The sequence below is a fragment of the Sinocyclocheilus rhinocerous genome, unplaced genomic scaffold (assembly GCF_001515625.1).
Source record: "Sinocyclocheilus rhinocerous isolate Xijiao unplaced genomic scaffold, SAMN03320098_v1.1 scaffold534, whole genome shotgun sequence".
Taxonomy (NCBI): Eukaryota; Metazoa; Chordata; class Actinopteri; order Cypriniformes; family Cyprinidae; genus Sinocyclocheilus; species Sinocyclocheilus rhinocerous.
In genome coordinates, this window is record NW_015646352.1 from 465,353 (window position 1) to 484,295 (window position 18,943).

Below are 18,943 nucleotides of genomic sequence, written 5' to 3' on the forward strand. Positions count from 1 at the left end.
TTTCTTTCTATGTGTCACGAATCCTGTCCATGGACTTCCGTTCAATCACCACCAGAGGTCACCATTCCATTACATTGACTCTCGCACTACACAAACTGCTGCATGTCATCCCGGACTACATATCCCATCATCCATTGCACTGATTGCACACAGCACTGATTGCACACAGCTGTAACCAATCACACATTCACTATATAACACTCACTCAAACAACCATTCACTGCCGAGTATTGTAAGCGCTTATCACTCACCTAGCGATAGCTACTCTACGGAGCCATTTCTAGTTCTCATTGTTTAGTCATAGTCTTGTCTTGCCTGCTTTCCCGTGTTACCTGATTATTGCCTGTTTCTCTTGGATTAACCCTTTGCCTGAATTTAGTCATCCAGTGGTTTACATTAAGTGTTTTAGAATGTCCCAAAACCGTGCCTTGATAAGCATGCACTGACTATTTCGTCCAAGTTCAAAACAAAACTCTATGAACTGCTCCATTGTGAACGTATGGAGCTGTATGAACCACTACAATCTGTAAAGTAAACAGGAAGTGTTTGTCAGAACTCAACTGGTTTTGCGAGACAACGCAAAAAATCTGACAAATATTTTTTCCTCCCACCTCAAATTTTTTCACTCAATCTGATTTTTTCCCACCACCATGTGTACTTTAGGGGCTCCGTAATAAGCAACATATTATTATAGTATATTATATTATTATATTATATATTAGTTATATTATAATTTATACAAGTTATTCGTGTATATTTAGGTGTATGGCTCATTTATATGTGCTCATACTATGTTTAAATTAAATACGGCGCCATCTGTCGACACAAATCCAAGGTCAGAGTCCGTCTTTCATTAAACTACGTTTCCCAGAAAGCTTTGCGCACTTCTTGCACGTGATGTCCACCGCTCTTCCTGTGTCCGTTCATTATTATTTTCTTTTTTAAATGTTTTCTTGCTCGCTTTTTGATTAACTCACATTTCTGAGTGTATTGTGAAGTGGCGGAATTTGGTGTGGATAATGTTGGGGTTTGGCGCGTCGCTTAATACTGTGTAAGGAGGAACAACAGGAGGGTGTTATCAGATGGTCCCGTGCTCACGAATGTTGAGCGTGTTGACAGTCCGCGACCTGCCAGCCTCTGAAGCGATTTAATGATAAACAACTTTAATCTGTGTCAACGATTTAATATTGATATTAAATTAATTTCAATTATAATAAATAAGACCAGATGACTGAGGTGAGCTCATAGTCATGGAGAGTCCATATCTACCTACTGAGGTGAGTCAAGCTAACACGAGTCCCTATTAACGACTATATGTTTCCATAACATTGTGGTTTAATCGTAGGACAGCATGGCCAGCATGTTTTTGACACTGTTCCATATAAATAGCACTGAATGGATATGAAGAATGACATTGTCACACGTTTTACCCCAGTTAATATTTCTCAGTATAGGTTCTTTCTTGAAAGCCATTTTCTGTATATGGGGCAAGTTGTCACAATGAAACCTGCCTTTAAACAGCCTATTATAGGATTTTAAACTACAATAAAACGATTATTTGTATATGTGTGTGTTTTGGCCTAAATATATTAATATTAAAAAAATTATAATAAATATATTCTTATGATATTTATTAAGAAACACATGTATTCATAAAAATATTTATTCAAGAAGTATAAAAAAATTGTCAAAATTTGTAAATATAAATCAAATATATCTTAAAAATCGAATTTATAACATGAAAGTGATAACTTGCCCCAACCTTTTAATAATTTAATAATTTATGCATTTAGCAGAAGCTTTTATCCAAAGCGACTTACAGTGCATTCAGGCTATACATTTTTTACCTTCATTATATAGTTGTCACTTGTCTTAATATTTACCAGAGAGACTGCAACCTGTGAGTTTTCTCCCTTCTGTTCCAGATAATTTCCTATATATTGAGTTTCCTTCATGTAACGGATCGAAAGGAGGCGTCACTCGTCTGTAAGAGTTGGTACGATGCATGCCAAGACCACCAGTTTCAGGTTTTTCTCATTTTTCTATGATCTAAAACATTATTACATTGTTTTTGTGTTTAGCCCACTTCCATAATTGTTTAAATTGCCATTTCGGTGCTTTACCGCAGAAAAATGTCACCTTCAAGTTCCCTGTTTCCACATCTTCACTGGACTTCATCTGTGCACTTGCAAGGCGCCCTCGCTGTGGCCTAGTCATCAGCCATCTTGATGGATCCAGCCTGTCAAGACGAGTACTTTTGGAGGTGGGGCTTCACCTCGGCCCTCGCTTGGACAGGTTGGCTCTACCTGGCAGCAGCATCACAGAGGCCTCCTTGCTGGGCCTCCTACCACATCTGACCGGCCTCCGCAAGCTGGACCTTCAGGGGCTGGACAGCCTCTTTATGTCTGGAGCTTTTCTATCTAGAGAGGAGCACCGTCGACAGGTTACACCTTTAAAAATTGATCTCAAAATATAATGTCCATTTTTTTATACTGTAAATGATAAAGTTGTGATACCTAGATTGCATTTACATTTATACATTTAGCAGACATTTTTATCCAAAGTGACTTACAAATGAGGAACAAAGCAATTCTTCAAAGAGCCAACATTATTCATAATACACAGTGGCAGGTATATTAGACAACTAGATTAGGAAGCAAGCTAGAGAAGAGGAGAAATGCAGAGAATAAAACACTAAAAACTATAATCAGTAGTTATAATTGTAAATTAAGGCATCACATTATTATGATTTACAAACAAATACAAAAATTATAAAAGTGGCAATTGACAAGTAAAACAATTAATAACTTTTTACTGTTTTATTTGTCATTTATTCATTAACAAACAATATGTATACTATTTTATTTAATATTTTTATGAATATTTTTTGTCATTTAAATATAATTATAATAAAATAATATTATATTAATATTATAATGTTGTAATGCCTAGATTGACATTTAAAACAATAACTTTTTAACTTTTTAGTGCCTGATTTTTCATTTATTTCTTAACAAAAATTTGTATAATTTTTTATTTAGATTTATTTATAACTTAAAATCGAATTATTGTGTGTATATATATATATATATATATACAGGTGCATCTCAATATAAATTAGAATGTCGTGGAAAAGTTATATTAGAATTTAATGATGTTTTTTATAGTATAGATTCAGTGTAGAGTTTCTTTTGGTGTAGATTCTTTTTTTTTTTACGATACATGGGGCAAGTTGTAAATAAAATCTGCCATTAAACAATCTATTATAGGCTTTTCAACTAAATTTTACACACACACACACACACACATACACATATATATATATTTTTTATTTTTATTTTTTATATATATGTTGTATGTGTATATTATCTATCATCATGCTGGTTTCGTCTGGCCAGAGGAGAACTGGGCCCCCGACTGAGCCTGGTTTCTCCATTTCTGTCATCGATGGAGTTTTGGTTTCTTGCCACTGTCGCCTTTGGCTTGCTTATTTGGGGACACAGTTTCTGGCAACATTGTTGACTTGACTGCACAGACACTATTGGAAGAGAACTGAACTGAGCTGGACGATGACATCACTGAATCAACAATGAACTGACTTTAACTGACAAACTGACTGTTTTCTATTGTCCTCTTGCATTATCAGCACACGTTTTTTCCTGTTTAACATTGTAAAGCTGCTTTGACACAATCTCTGTTGTATAAAGCGCTATATAAATTAAGGTGACTTGACGTGTATATCATCTAATGTCATCTAATATCATCGAATCTTTGTGCAATAATAGGTCCAGAACGCTTTGAGGAACCTGGAGGAACTGGACCTGTCTGATCTGCGCTACCTCTCAGACCTCTCTTTCAACCGCCTGACGAGTTGCACGCCCAGGTTATGCAGTCTGTCCCTGGCTGGATGTCACATTGCTTTCGAGTTCGACCCATACCGAGGTTGCCCGGTCGGGTTTGGCTCTTCCGCTCTAGTTTCCCTCCGTAACCTCCTGAGTCTCTTGCAGAAGCAGGCCTCCACTCTCCACAGCCTGGACCTGAGTCGCACCAGCATCACTCCTGAGTCCCTCCGCTCCATAGCTCAGGTGCCCGGCCTGCGTCTGGAGGATCTGAGTCTACGCGGCTGTAAAGAGCTGACAGACTACTCCATGGAAATCCTCTGCAAGCACCAGAACGGTCTGAAGAGGCTGGACCTCAGCGCGTGTACGGAGTTAACCAGTAGGACGGTGCTGGCTGTGGCCACTGAGCTGAAGGAGCTGCGGTCGCTGTCACTCTCACAGGACTGGAAGATTACGGATAAAGGCCTGGCCGAGCTGATGACGCTGCCATGCTTGAGGAGTCTGGATCTGTCTGAGTGCCTGCATGTCAGTGGTGCAGACCTGGTGAAGGGATTGTCCTCTCCACAGCCCAGTGTGCAGCTGGAGACCCTGAGCCTAAGAAACTGCGCTTACATCAGGGTGAGGCAAAAGTGCTGAATGGCACTTATACATAAAAGAACATTTGTATCATATCAATTATCATCCAGTATTAGTGATTTTTTTTAAATGATCATACCTGTTAATATTAGAGATTTAAATGTTCTTGCTCATATCCCTTACTTTTACATTTAGATCACCTTTGCCATCAACTAACTCTCACTCTCACTTAAAGATCATGTTTAAAAACATTAATAATTTAATAACTGTAAAATGTAATCTTCAACAAATCTCAAAAATTAATATCCATTTTTCATACTGTAAATTATAATATGATGCCTAAATTAACAAAAACGATTTAATTTAGTTTTTAGTGTTTTATTTTCATGTATTTATTAACAAAAATATTTATAAAATTTTCTTAAAATGTATAATAAAATTGTATATACATGATAATATTATAATTATAATATAATTTGTAATTAACAAAATAGTATACATGTAAAAAATAGATTATTATATTGTGTAACATTTAGGGTGATATGAATATATCACAATTTTTGTTTTGATATTTTGTATTCATAAAAACGTCAAAATTAATGTCCATTTTAATCTGTATAATTATAATGTTGTGATGCCTAAATTGACAATTAAAGCAATTGGTTTTATTATTTAGTGCTTTATTTTTATGTATAATATTTTTTTAATATAATCTGTAGTATAATTATATATAAATTATGTATAATATAATGATGTATTTTATTTAATTATAATTTTTTTTATTAAGAAAATAGTATAAACATTTAGAAATAATTATGTACTTTCCAGAATGTAGAGTAATACGAATATATCATATAGTTTTTGTTTTTATATTTTGTCTCGATAAAAAATGTCTCTGAATGGATATCCATTTTTTATTCTGTAAATTATGTTGTGATGCCTAAATTCACTCATACTTTTTATATGAATTTTTTTTATATCATACTCATATTTTTCATTTATGTATAAAAATATAACATAAAAGATTTAAATATTATAATACTTTTGTAACTTATTATTATATTTATATTATAACTATAATTTTTGTTTAATAAAATACTATCAAAATGTAATAGTAATTAGTAGCTTATTTAAGGTAATAAAAATATATAATTCTTGGTTTGCATAATTGAATTTGAATAATTTCTTGCAAGCTTTTTTTGTATTGCCTGCCTTCTTGCTAACACCCTGTGTTCTCAAACAGGATGCAGTCATGTTCTCCCTGACGCAGCTGCTCAGCCGTAACCTGAGAGAGCTGGACCTCACGTCCTGCGTCTGCCTCACTGACCTGAGCGTTCACGCCATCGCAACGTACCTGCCTGCGCTGGTGGTGCTGCGGCTCAGCTGGTGCAAAGAGATCTCTGATTGGGGGCTGCTGGGGATGGTGGAACCCACCAAAGATTGTGATCCAAGAGACAAAGAGGTGGGATTGCCTGTTTGTTTGTTTTTTAGACTAATGTAACATTTCATAGTTATTGCGCACAGTTTGCTCATAAATGCCCCAAATGTGAAGGAGGATAAAGGCCCAAGCTTTACTAGGACCTTTGGGAACATGGGCTTTTTCCAGCCTCCCATCCTGCCTTTCCAGGAGAAGCCACGTCTCGTGACTGAAGAGGACCTCGGGGCCTTTAGGGATCAGGAGGGAGCGTCACTTTTGGCCCTCAGGGGTCTTCAGGAACTGGACCTGTCGGCCTGCTCCAGGTTAACTGACACCAGTATCACACAGGTCGATACTTCAATGATTAAAGCATGTACTTTCAAATATTGGTAACAGGATATGATGTCACACATACAGCTTCCTTTTGTAGTCAGTGCCAAGTAATATTCAAAATGTTCCTGGCTGCCTCAGGTACTCCGTTTCCCAGACCTGCAGCGTCTCTCGCTTTCTATGCTGCCTGAGATCAGTGACGACAGCTTGGTGTCCGTAGCCTATCACTGCCGCAGCCTCACCAGCCTGGCGCTCAGCCACTGTCCCCAGATCAGTGACCAGGGCATGGCACGGGCCCTTCCGCTCCTCCACAGACTGCAGCATCTGTTCCTGGCCTGCTGTGACACGGTTACTAATGAGTAAGTGACGACATACAGTCATCCATGTTTTGTACTTGAACAAATGAGCTCTGCTTAACACGCTTAATGTGTTCCTGCAGAACTCTTTCCATAATTGCACTGCACTGTGACCGACTCCGGACCCTCGATGTGTCCATGTGCAAAGACATAACAGTGCACCAGGTGGACCTCCTCCAGTTCCAGCTGCCTTTCCTCGAGAAAGTCCAGTGTCGCTTTGCCAATGGCGCAGATTTTACTGTGGTACTATGAATCTGTAATAGAGTATATTAGTGCCCATCCTCTTTTTCAGCAGCGTTGCTTCCAGAAGTAATTCCATTAATTTCAAAAAAGTCTTTAAGTGTTATAAGCCATGAACAAAACCATCCAAAGCAAAAAAGTATTTGAAAAGCAGTCAAAAAGACAAAGGTACAAGACTTAACGGCGGCATTGGAGGAAAGAACTACAATCCCATGAAGAATTGCGAATGACAATCTAATTAAAAACAGTGGAGAAATATTATACTATTCATTTAAGGTTGTTTATTATATCTATAGAAAGAATATATTTTAAATTTATTGAAAAATATGGTTCCCTGCAGAGCTCTTTTGGTGTTATTTGCATACCGTTACTCTCTTTGATTGGTGGAATTTTCTGCACAGCATCATGGGTAATGTAGTTTTTTACCACAAATTCTTCTATTAAATGATTGTTTTAAAGACAAGTTGAAATAATGTAAACTTTACAAGTCATGGTTCAAAATATATTTCCTTATGGAGAATATGAATAGAGCTTTTACTTCTGGAACCCGACTGTTGCACTCCATACAGTGAAAACTAATCATATGAAAATATATTTAAAGCACTTTTAACTCCGGTATGAAAGAGTAATCAATTACTAAATGCTGTATTGTTTTTGCATAGGACTGTATTTGTGCGATTAATAATTGTGAATCACTGCTTTTGAATGAATCTGAGGACCCAAACATTTCAAATGACTCCAGTAGTACTGTAAACATGATCTGCTATTGATTAGTAGATATAAAACGCTACTTCCAGGCAGTATACGACAATAAATATTTTATTATAATTTTTTTTTTTGTCTTTTCATTGAATTATTTTATCCCACTGTGATTTGAATGTGCAGTCTTTATGAGGCCACACTTTACAACTTCTGTGTTTTGTCAGCGCCAGATAAGGATGAACTTTCAGGTTGCATGACGATGAGTAATAAGCTCAAAGGTCTAGTTTTATAATATAATTTATTGCTAAACGCAACCTGTAATTAAAAGTATTAAAAGTCATGTTTCAAACTTGGAATTATCCTATGTACAGTATATATATATACTGTATATATTCTAATTGACTTGAATTCACGATTTATAATAAAACATTTTAGCAGACGCTGTTATAGTGACAGCGTTACTGTCAGTTTAACAAAGGAAGCTATATACAAAACAGCAAATACAGTACATGGATTGTTTTTTTGCTAGATCAATGTTGTCATTAGATTTGTGAAAACCACAAAAGAACACAAAATCTGTGGATTACACAAGTGTTTACAGCAAATCCTGCATTTTTTTTACACATTAAAGTTGTCAGCTCCATTAATGCATTTTACAATGGCACCACAGAATATTTTAATGATTATCTTTTTGATCTTGATACATTGTATGCATTATAAATCAACATACTATATGAAGTGCTTGTTATGTGGCGATAAAACCACTTTAGATCTACAGCCAAAACAGTCAGTGGATGAAATCAGATTCTGGATAAAATGCCACAATCTTTTTCAAACAGAAACATGATTATCTCCCATACAAAATACTGATGTAAAATCCCACACGGCTAGTTGTATTTTGAACTGAAGGGAAACTGGCTATATCAAAACAGACAAGTTGGACCAAAAAAAAGTGAAATAATGTATATCAAGTGTAAATTGAAAATGTGATTGTGACAAAGCTGAAAGTATCAAATCACACCAATATATTCAAAGAGTGTCTCCAAACCACTTGGCCAAACTAGTCCTCTAATAACACATAAAACATTAGATCTCCAAACCATGTTCCATATGGAGCTTAATTCCTCTTCAGTACCAAATTTGTTGATCACCTATGTAATCCAGCACAGGCCTTTTAAATGCACCTAATAATGCAACAGACTGCCAATGCAATAATGCCATCCATGCATCAGTATGAGTTATATACTGAAACAGAAACATGAAATGTTCCAGGCACATAAATGGTCTTTCCATTCCAACTATTAATCAGCGATTGTTTTAAATGTTAAACTGTATAACATCGGACCAGATGAGTACCATTTTGAGTCTCAAAAACACTGAAGGGATGAAGGGAATCAATAGGGATGCCAACATTAAGCACAAATGTTTATAACATATATCTGAATCTTGTATTCCCTCCCAAATAAGCTGCTTGACGCCATTTAATGCCTTTTAGTACAATTTTGGTAGAAGCTAAATAAGTAAAAAGGGGAAAAGTACCACAAAAAGTGTGCATTCAGACCTGAGAATTTCAGACAGGTCTATTATATGAGTTTCAATGAATCAATCAAATGTCTCCCATTCTGAAAACTTGCATTTCTGCTGCCACTGAGTGGCCATTCCCAGTTGTTTCCTGTCTTAGCAATGCAGTAGCTGCTGCAGACCACACGCTTATGGGTCTTGTGTTATTGTTCGGCTTGGCTGAAGTCATAGCAGAAGTTGAAGTTGCTGGGTGCTTTGGGGATTGGTGGTGCCGTGTCTGGGATCGGGACGTTTTCCAGGTCCAGGAGGCGGAGCTTGATTTCCATAGAGAGGAGAATCTCTAGTTCGCTGCGCATGCTCTCGCTGCTCATCTCTTTACCCAGGAGCACATTGAGGCCGTCAGTCCATAGACAGAACTGGAAGACAACAGTCAGTTAAATTAGTACCGCTTGAACTGAGTTAACAGTACATTAACAGAAGGCTCCCAGAAGTTCAGGAGTGGAAAAATAGATTAATCTCACATCTGTTCTGGAAGAGGCGATGAAGTTCAAGCTATACTCTTCAACATCATATGTGATGCTGAAAGCCAAGTCCAACTGAGATCAGTGACGACAGCTTGGTGTCCGTAGCCTATCACTGCCGCAGCCTCACCAGCCTGGCGCTCAGCCACTGTCCCCAGATCAGTGACCAGGGCATGGCACGGGCCCTTCCGCTCCTCCACAGACTGCAGCATCTGTTCCTGGCCTGCTGTGACACGGTTACTAATGAGTAAGTGACGACATACAGTCATCCATGTTTTGTACTTGAACAAATGAGCTCTGCTTAACACGCTTAATGTGTTCCTGCAGAACTCTTTCCATAATTGCACTGCACTGTGACCGACTCCGGACCCTCGATGTGTCCATGTGCAAAGACATAACAGTGCACCAGGTGGACCTCCTCCAGTTCCAGCTGCCTTTCCTCGAGAAAGTCCAGTGTCGCTTTGCCAATGGCGCAGATTTTACTGTGGTACTATGAATCTGTAATAGAGTATATTAGTGCCCATCCTCTTTTTCAGCAGCGTTGCTTCCAGAAGTAATTCCATTAATTTCAAAAAAGTCTTTAAGTGTTATAAGCCATGAACAAAACCATCCAAAGCAAAAAAGTATTTGAAAAGCAGTCAAAAAGACAAAGGTACAAGACTTAACGGCGGCATTGGAGGAAAGAACTACAATCCCATGAAGAATTGCGAATGACAATCTAATTAAAAACAGTGGAGAAATATTATACTATTCATTTAAGGTTGTTTATTATATCTATAGAAAGAATATATTTTAAATTTATTGAAAAATATGGTTCCCTGCAGAGCTCTTTTGGTGTTATTTGCATACCGTTACTCTCTTTGATTGGTGGAATTTTCTGCACAGCATCATGGGTAATGTAGTTTTTTACCACAAATTCTTCTATTAAATGATTGTTTTAAAGACAAGTTGAAATAATGTAAACTTTACAAGTCATGGTTCAAAATATATTTCCTTATGGAGAATATGAATAGAGCTTTTACTTCTGGAACCCGACTGTTGCACTCCATACAGTGAAAACTAATCATATGAAAATATATTTAAAGCACTTTTAACTCCGGTATGAAAGAGTAATCAATTACTAAATGCTGTATTGTTTTTGCATAGGACTGTATTTGTGCGATTAATAATTGTGAATCACTGCTTTTGAATGAATCTGAGGACCCAAACATTTCAAATGACTCCAGTAGTACTGTAAACATGATCTGCTATTGATTAGTAGATATAAAACGCTACTTCCAGGCAGTATACGACAATAAATATTTTATAATAATTTTTTTTTTTGTCTTTTCATTGAATTATTTTATCCCACTGTGATTTGAATGTGCAGTCTTTATGAGGCCACACTTTACAACTTCTGTGTTTTGTCAGCGCCAGATAAGGATGAACTTTCAGGTTGCATGACGATGAGTAATAAGCTCAAAGGTCTAGTTTTATAATATAATTTATTGCTAAACGCAACCTGTAATTAAAAGTATTAAAAGTCATGTTTCAAACTTGGAATTATCCTATGTACAGTATATATATATACTGTATATATTCTAATTGACTTGAATTCACGATTTATAATAAAACATTTTAGCAGACGCTGTTATAGTGACAGCGTTACTGTCAGTTTAACAAAGGAAGCTATATACAAAACAGCAAATACAGTACATGGATTGTTTTTTTGCTAGATCAATGTTGTCATTAGATTTGTGAAAACCACAAAAGAACACAAAATCTGTGGATTACACAAGTGTTTACAGCAAATCCTGCATTTTTTTTACACATTAAAGTTGTCAGCTCCATTAATGCATTTTACAATGGCACCACAGAATATTTTAATGATTATCTTTTTGATCTTGATACATTGTATGCATTATAAATCAACATACTATATGAAGTGCTTGTTATGTGGCGATAAAACCACTTTAGATCTACAGCCAAAACAGTCAGTGGATGAAATCAGATTCTGGATAAAATGCCACAATCTTTTTCAAACAGAAACATGATTATCTCCCATACAAAATACTGATGTAAAATCCCACACGGCTAGTTGTATTTTGAACTGAAGGGAAACTGGCTATATCAAAACAGACAAGTTGGACCAAAAAAAAGTGAAATAATGTATATCAAGTGTAAATTGAAAATGTGATTGTGACAAAGCTGAAAGTATCAAATCACACCAATATATTCAAAGAGTGTCTCCAAACCACTTGGCCAAACTAGTCCTCTAATAACACATAAAACATTAGATCTCCAAACCATGTTCCATATGGAGCTTAATTCCTCTTCAGTACCAAATTTGTTGATCACCTATGTAATCCAGCACAGGCCTTTTAAATGCACCTAATAATGCAACAGACTGCCAATGCAATAATGCCATCCATGCATCAGTATGAGTTATATACTGAAACAGAAACATGAAATGTTCCAGGCACATAAATGGTCTTTCCATTCCAACTATTAATCAGCGATTGTTTTAAATGTTAAACTGTATAACATCGGACCAGATGAGTACCATTTTGAGTCTCAAAAACACTGAAGGGATGAAGGGAATCAATAGGGATGCCAACATTAAGCACAAATGTTTATAACATATATCTGAATCTTGTATTCCCTCCCAAATAAGCTGCTTGACGCCATTTAATGCCTTTTAGTACAATTTTGGTAGAAGCTAAATAAGTAAAAAGGGGAAAAGTACCACAAAAAGTGTGCATTCAGACCTGAGAATTTCAGACAGGTCTATTATATGAGTTTCAATGAATCAATCAAATGTCTCCCATTCTGAAAACTTGCATTTCTGCTGCCACTGAGTGGCCATTCCCAGTTGTTTCCTGTCTTAGCAATGCAGTAGCTGCTGCAGACCACACGCTTATGGGTCTTGTGTTATTGTTCGGCTTGGCTGAAGTCATAGCAGAAGTTGAAGTTGCTGGGTGCTTTGGGGATTGGTGGTGCCGTGTCTGGGATCGGGACGTTTTCCAGGTCCAGGAGGCGGAGCTTGATTTCCATAGAGAGGAGAATCTCTAGTTCGCTGCGCATGCTCTCGCTGCTCATCTCTTTACCCAGAAGCACATTGAGCCCATCTGTCCACAGACAGAACTGGAAGACAAGAACCGAAAGATGAAATTGGAGCTACTGGAACAAGGACTAATAATAGATAATACTTGTTTTTTTCCCAGCCACTTGAACTGAGTTAACAGTACAATAACAGACGGCTCCCAGCAGTTCAGTAGTGGAAAAATACATTCAACTCACATCTGTTCTGGAAGAGGCGATGAAATTCAAGCTATACTCTTCAACGTCATATGTGATGCTGAAAGCCAAGTCCAACACCTCCTGCCAAACCAACCACAACCCAGGACACAATTACAGTTCAGTTTTGTTATCTAATTAAATAAACCTGCCAAATTTGAATACTTTTTTCCTTTAATTAATATTTATTCCTTGCACATCACTTTTTTTTTTTAAGTCAACACATTATGGTAATTTATAGTAATATTTTGATATTGCTCATTTTCAATTTTAATGAATGCAATTGTAATCTATATTAATAAAATATATATAAAAAAACACCACATAAATATATTATCACCAAGAATTATAATATTGGTGAATCTCTAGTAAATTTTGATTTTGAATCGTATGAACAGAAATCATTAAAAGAACATTAGCATCATACCTTGTTCTGTTTTCCCTTGTTCTCCTTCATGTGAGGACAGTCTTTCCCAGTTACCACATTTTTGATGTCTGCGACAGGAACTGAGGGGAAATCAAAATGACATCATTTGTTTGACTAAGGTCAAGGGTCACCTACTCAAAAACGGTGCTCATTCTATTAGCAGTCAGACTGACTCTTTTCCTGAAGAGCCTCAATGGAGGGTGTTTCCGTCTCCTCTTCCACATCTCCATAGTGCAGGACTTTGTGATTAGGAGAGAGTCGACAATACCACAGCTTGTCTGAAAAAACACAAATGAAAAGTACTCCAGACAGAAGATCATGATAATATTTTCCTGGTGTCTGAGAGGATTTTGCCGTCTCACCTTGTCTCCGTCGGCTGCTGATCTTCCGGAAGAGCGTTCCGTGACTCAGGCGGTTCAGTCTCTGCTGTCGGATGAGCTCCAGAAGCTCCGGCTTCAGACGTTCCTTCAGCTCGCTGGATGCAAAGACAGCAAGAAAATGCATGTGATGGAGCGATATCAGAGCCATCGTGCCAGTCACATACTCTGTAAAGTTAGTGATGGGTGCTTTTGAAACAATGCCTTGTATAGCTTTGAAACCTTTCTTCGAATCATTTGTTTCAGACCAGTGATCAAACAGCAAAAAAACAAACATGACTTAAGTTAAAAAAAAAAGCCTTCATAACTATTTCTAAACGGTTGGATATTTCAATGGTTTGCCACTAGGAGGCGATGATCTCTGCATCTTCAATTCAATCTTAAAGTACGGTGGCCGAGAGAGCTCAACGCGCTGCAACTTAAGAAAACACATGCAAATTGAAAAAACACCAGCAAATTAAGAAAACATCTTCATCAGTTTGACAACACACGCGCTGCAAATCCTCACAACACATGCAAATGAAGAAACGCGCTGCAAATAGCACGGACCACAACGGAAATGTTTCAAGGGGACCCAAAAAAGTGACGGACCCGGCTGGGATTTGTTTTTTTTATTTTTTTTTATATAATGCTTTATTATCAACACGTAGCATGCACAGTGCCATATCTCACTATATAACAAAAAAATTTCACATGCCTCAACAAGAAGGAACACGGAAAAAGAAAAGGAAAAAAATAAAATTAAATAAAGAAGAGGGTACATAAACATCAGTTTACAGAGAAATACATATTATACAAACCCGGATGATTGTAACCACTCTAAATTCGTCTGCCTTTGGAAAGCTAGCGTGTCTCCAACATAGTGATAACACTCTAGTGCAGCTATGCAGATCTTTTCTATGCTCAAACAGCAACATTACAGACTAACTAAAGTTGAAAAAGTGAAAAAGCATAATAGCACCCCTTTAAATGAGTTTTATAAATTTGTAGACCTTTTACTGACAAGGAAGTGTGATACAAAATATAGATTTGAGTTGAAATATTTTATTAGCTCAATAAACAAAGCTTCTGAGAAGAAAATAGTCACTAGCAACTAAATAGCTTTTAGCCAAGACGAATGAACAAGTTCAAACTAGCAACAATATTACAGTACTATTAACACTAATTTTGAGAACTTCAAAACAGTGAATCATTTTGAAGCAATTGGCTCATTTGATTCAAAGATTTAAAAAACATTGTTTTCTCCATCAGTACTTACAGCACAGGTGGAGCAAGCGTCTCCTCTTGGTGGAGTCTTTCCGTCTGTCTCAGTTTGAGAATCTCGCTGTAGTTCAGTGCATTCACCTTATTCTTGAAGAGCTCCAGAGACGTGGGTTTGCTGGACAGAGTCCTGGTGATCTGCTCCCGGATGACCTGCATCACCTTTAGAGAAAGCACAAGATCAAATCTGATTATTAAAAAAATCTGGTATTATATTTGCAATGTGTGTGATTGTCTTAAAAAGTCCCACAGCGTGTCCGTCTCCTCCAATAAACCCTGATGACTACTCACACACAGACCGCTTGACCTCGCTCACCCCTCAACAACATGTCTCTGGGGTTCAAGTCAAGAGAAATGGAGGCGAACTGAAAAGGGGAGATGGGGAAACCCGAATAAAACAGCGGGGGAGGAGAAACGGACAATGAAATGATGGGTCTCTCTTGCAGTGAGCGTCCAGTTGTGACACAGACAGAACTGGAAGAGAGTAAATGCTTGCCGGCAGAGACACTGCTCACTTCAGACTTTGAAGTAAATGTTATCTTTTACGTGTTATGGTCCTGAGAGATACAAAACCATATTACATAAAACCACATTATAAAAAACATTTAAGTGTAATTCAAGTCCCAACATTTTTGAAAATAGAAAAAAAAAGAATTAAGTCTTAATTAACTGCTGTAAAATGGCATTGTGAAAAGTTTGTGGTCTGTGTTTAATTTTATTCCTGTGATGGCAAAGCTGAATTTTCCTTCAGAAATCATTCTAATATGCTGATCTGGTGCTCAAGAAACAATTCTTATTATTATCAATGTTGAAAACAGATGTGCTGCTTTATATTTTTGTGGAAACCGTGATAAATTTTTTTACAAGCTTCTTTGATTAATAGAAAGTTTAAAATAATTTATTTGAGATAGAAATCGTTATGGTCACTTTTGATCAATTTAATAGTCCCTTGCTGAATAAAAACATTAATTTAAATAAAAAAGACGGACCCTGAACTTTTGAACAGTAGCGTATATGCGACAGACAGATATATATCGGTCAGGTTAAGTAATCAGTGATTTTTAGATGAATGAATCGTCAAAAAACACTGGACACTTGGTCAGTTAACATATGATTGTAACTTCTTTGTCACTCGCACATTTTTGGTGAATTTTAAGTTAATATTACGTAATAAGTGTTTATTTAATTTCAGCATTTTTGTGCATGTTAACATTTAAGCAATTCCACAAAATACAATTTGCATGATTTCTAAACATTTTATTAAGAACTTTATTCTTTAACAAATGTCAATTGTTATGCCATTTTTGTTGTTTGCACAATGCCAGAAAAAGCTTTTAAACTATTTTTTAAAATACTTTTTTAAAAGTTTTCCCATCACTATTAACCACTTAATTTCAAATATGCATAACATGTTTATCAACATCATGCAAAGGAGAGTTCAATTATATAAATGACACAATACTACTCAAACATATATAAACATCAAAATACTGATAGCCACATGACATCCTCTACATCTTCCTCCATATCTTGCTTATTAAAATAAAACAAAAATATTTATTCTGTCACATATCCTATAACATAAAGACAAAACTTTCATCCTACCTCAGCCATAGTGAAAGCAGCAGCTGCGGTCCCCTCACAACCACAGCGACACTGACTGTGTGTGTGTGTGTGTGTGTTGGTGTTTGGGTGTGTACATGTGTATGTGTTAGAGAGAGTGTATGGTCCCCTCCCTCTAGATGCCCAACAATAAACTCACACACACAAACACGCACACACATATGCACACTTCACATCACTCAGGCCTCAGCAAAGCAGCTGGCAACAGCAATATGCCAGCAACTATTAACAGTCGTTAAAGAGAAACAGCACAGTCAGGGTTCAAAGAAAGAGGGGAGAAAAGCAGTGAAGTAAGTTATTAGAAAAAACACACAGTGTGACCGAGTAATTTCCCTTCCAAGGCAAAACTTTGACTACTTTTCTCATGTTTGATGTAAAGAAAACCGTTGAATCGTTAAATACCAGCCACATGTTTCTTAACACATTCATGTTTCCAAAAAACCTTCCAGAACAAAGACAAAAAGGGCAGGTTATACACTAAAAATGCTATTTTGACACTTCAAAATGCCAAGCTATTTTTGGGATGTGGTTTACTGCTGATGTGTATTTCTGCTAGGGAGCGGGATTCCTTTAGTTCTTCTAATACCTCTTTATAAAGTCCCTCCCTGCCCATGAGGTTGGTGTGGTGGGGGGGATAATCAGCGAAAACAAAAGACAGGCCGGTCAGCTGGACGCTCGCTCCATCACAAAGGTCACAAAGGTCACGGGGTTTACGGCCTGAAAGCGTTTATTAAACGGAGGTCTGTTTTGTTCCACTGCTGAATAGTTTGGGCTGCAGGAAGGACGCTTTCTTTAACATCAGAAAAGGAGACGGAACAACTTGGGGAATGTTGATATGCACAAAAGCACTTGAAGAAGTTGTCTGTCTCTTTGGTCGAGGAGCAGCATGCTTGTCATTCCACTAGCTTGACATTTCTCAGACACATCCAGATGAACCAATCAATATCCATTTGTTCTAAAAACTATAAATCACTGCTGCAGCTGGTCACTTCTCAGATACGTCTGTTGTGTGATTCAATTGCTAATTAAAGCTTTCAAGAAATGAGAAATACACTTTAATTTCAAAATAATAGGCAATAAAACTTGAAAAATACACTGGGTTTCTCATGACTTATTTTTAATCTTTAAAGCCAACATGAAACAGCATTCACAGCTCATTTTATGTCCATAATGTAATTTGTTTTAGAATTAATGTTCAAGATGTTCAAGAATTTGCTCCTTTGTAAAGCTTTACTTCAGTCATGATAATCTAACAAATCATCCAACACAGCTGCCTTTAATAATAATAATATTACATTACAAATTCAGTCAATTTTTCTGATAAATTTGGTAAAATAATTATTTAAAATTTAATGGCTGTAAAATAAAATAATCATCAAAAGTTTGTGGTCAGCATTTCATTTTATTTCTGTGATTGCAAAGCTGAATTTCCAGCAGTAATTTTGTTTTGTACTTTTGTAATTTTTATTCATCTTTATTTTTAAATATTTGTATTTAGCTTTAATTTATTTGTCAAATTTTAGTCATTTAATTTAACTTTAGTAATTCAACTTGTATGAAAATTAGAAATGTTGCCTTGGAAACTAAGTAAAATAAAAAAGTGTAAGTTTTTTAAGTTAAAATTTTGTGTCTAATATTTGTATTTTATTTGATTTCATCTTAATTTCAATTAAAGGGGTCATATGATGCTTTTTTAAAAATCATTATTTTGTGTATTTGGTGTAACAGAATATGTTGACATGCTTTAATGTTCAAAAAACACATTATTTTTCAAATACTGTACATTATTGTAGGTCCTCTATGCCCCGCCTCTCTCAAACGCTTCGTTTTCTACAAAGTCCCTCCTTCAGACAAGTGCAGTCTGCTCTGATTGGCCAGCTGACCCAGTGCATTGTAATTGGCCGAACTGGCAGAGTCTTAACTTTGATAAAGAATATCTCTTTGGTTTTGAGACTTTAGTCTTTGCAACTTCAGGGATATTATCTATGCACAATCAGCTTGTAACACTCCAAAGAGAAAGGAAAACTTGAAATCGCATCATATGACCCCTTTAACAAAAATGATTATAATAAGTTTAGTTAGCAGTAACACTGGTTAGAGTTGGTAAATGCTGATCAACACAATGAAAGGAAAGAGGATGTGAAAAAGTCCCTATCAGAGATGGCGAAGGTGATGATCTACCTTATCAAAGTCTTCCTGCGTGGCTCTCATCTCCTTCCACGTCTTGTTGAGGAGCTGAATGCAGATGCAGAAAAGCTCCTCCAGCAGTCGGTCCTGAGCAAAGAAGATGGGATGATAGTCCGAGCCGGTCTCAGAGGCTGAGGAAAAGACACGAGTGAAATGAGTATATAAAAACATATCGACACGAGAAAATAGAAATATTCGTCCATGTATTTAAGCATATTGTGTGTGTGTATATAATATATATATATAAATATATATATATATATATATATATACATACACACAATGATTTCT

General features: G+C 36.5%; 2 protein-coding genes across 5 annotated transcripts in view; one reads left to right on the forward strand and one right to left on the reverse strand.

Moving 5' to 3' along the window:
• Positions 1–893: 893 nt before the first annotated feature.
• LOC107707466 (F-box/LRR-repeat protein 13-like) lies at positions 894–10,142 on the forward strand. 3 transcript variants are annotated; one of them, XM_016511476.1, is made up of 9 exons: positions 894–1,277; positions 1,926–2,027; positions 2,129–2,443; positions 3,786–4,457; positions 5,659–5,877; positions 5,968–6,180; positions 6,304–6,354; positions 9,583–9,749; positions 9,830–10,142. In XM_016511476.1, exons 1-9 carry the CDS (start codon positions 1,251–1,253, stop codon positions 9,996–9,998), a joined length of 1,935 nt encoding a protein of 644 aa, XP_016366962.1. In that variant the 5' UTR covers positions 894–1,250; the 3' UTR covers positions 9,999–10,142. The 3 variants fall into 3 exon arrangements, with proteins under 3 accessions (XP_016366962.1, XP_016366961.1, XP_016366963.1); XM_016511475.1 differs by lacking the exons at positions 9,583–9,749; positions 9,830–10,142 and adding an exon at positions 6,602–6,914 and having other exon boundaries at positions 6,304–6,521; XM_016511477.1 differs by lacking the exons at positions 9,583–9,749; positions 9,830–10,142 and adding an exon at positions 6,602–6,914 and having other exon boundaries at positions 6,022–6,180; positions 6,304–6,521.
• The window catches only part of LOC107707465 (engulfment and cell motility protein 3-like), a 21,320-nt gene continuing 10,670 nt past the window's right edge, over positions 8,294–18,943 (reverse strand). Inside the window, exons 15-21 of one of the 2 annotated variants that reach the window (XM_016511474.1) lie at positions 18,647–18,783; positions 14,841–15,004; positions 13,568–13,680; positions 13,379–13,483; positions 13,206–13,285; positions 12,782–12,862; positions 8,294–9,397 (exon numbers count right to left, since the gene is read on the reverse strand). In XM_016511474.1, the coding sequence (XP_016366960.1) occupies positions 9,185–9,397; positions 12,782–12,862; positions 13,206–13,285; positions 13,379–13,483; positions 13,568–13,680; positions 14,841–15,004; positions 18,647–18,783 (893 nt within the window). In that variant the 3' untranslated portion in view covers positions 8,294–9,184. Of the gene's footprint in view, positions 9,398–11,521; positions 12,626–12,781; positions 12,863–13,205; positions 13,286–13,378; positions 13,484–13,567; positions 13,681–14,840; positions 15,005–18,646; positions 18,784–18,943 lie in introns of those variants that run through there. The other variant, XM_016511473.1, reaches the window with a different exon arrangement.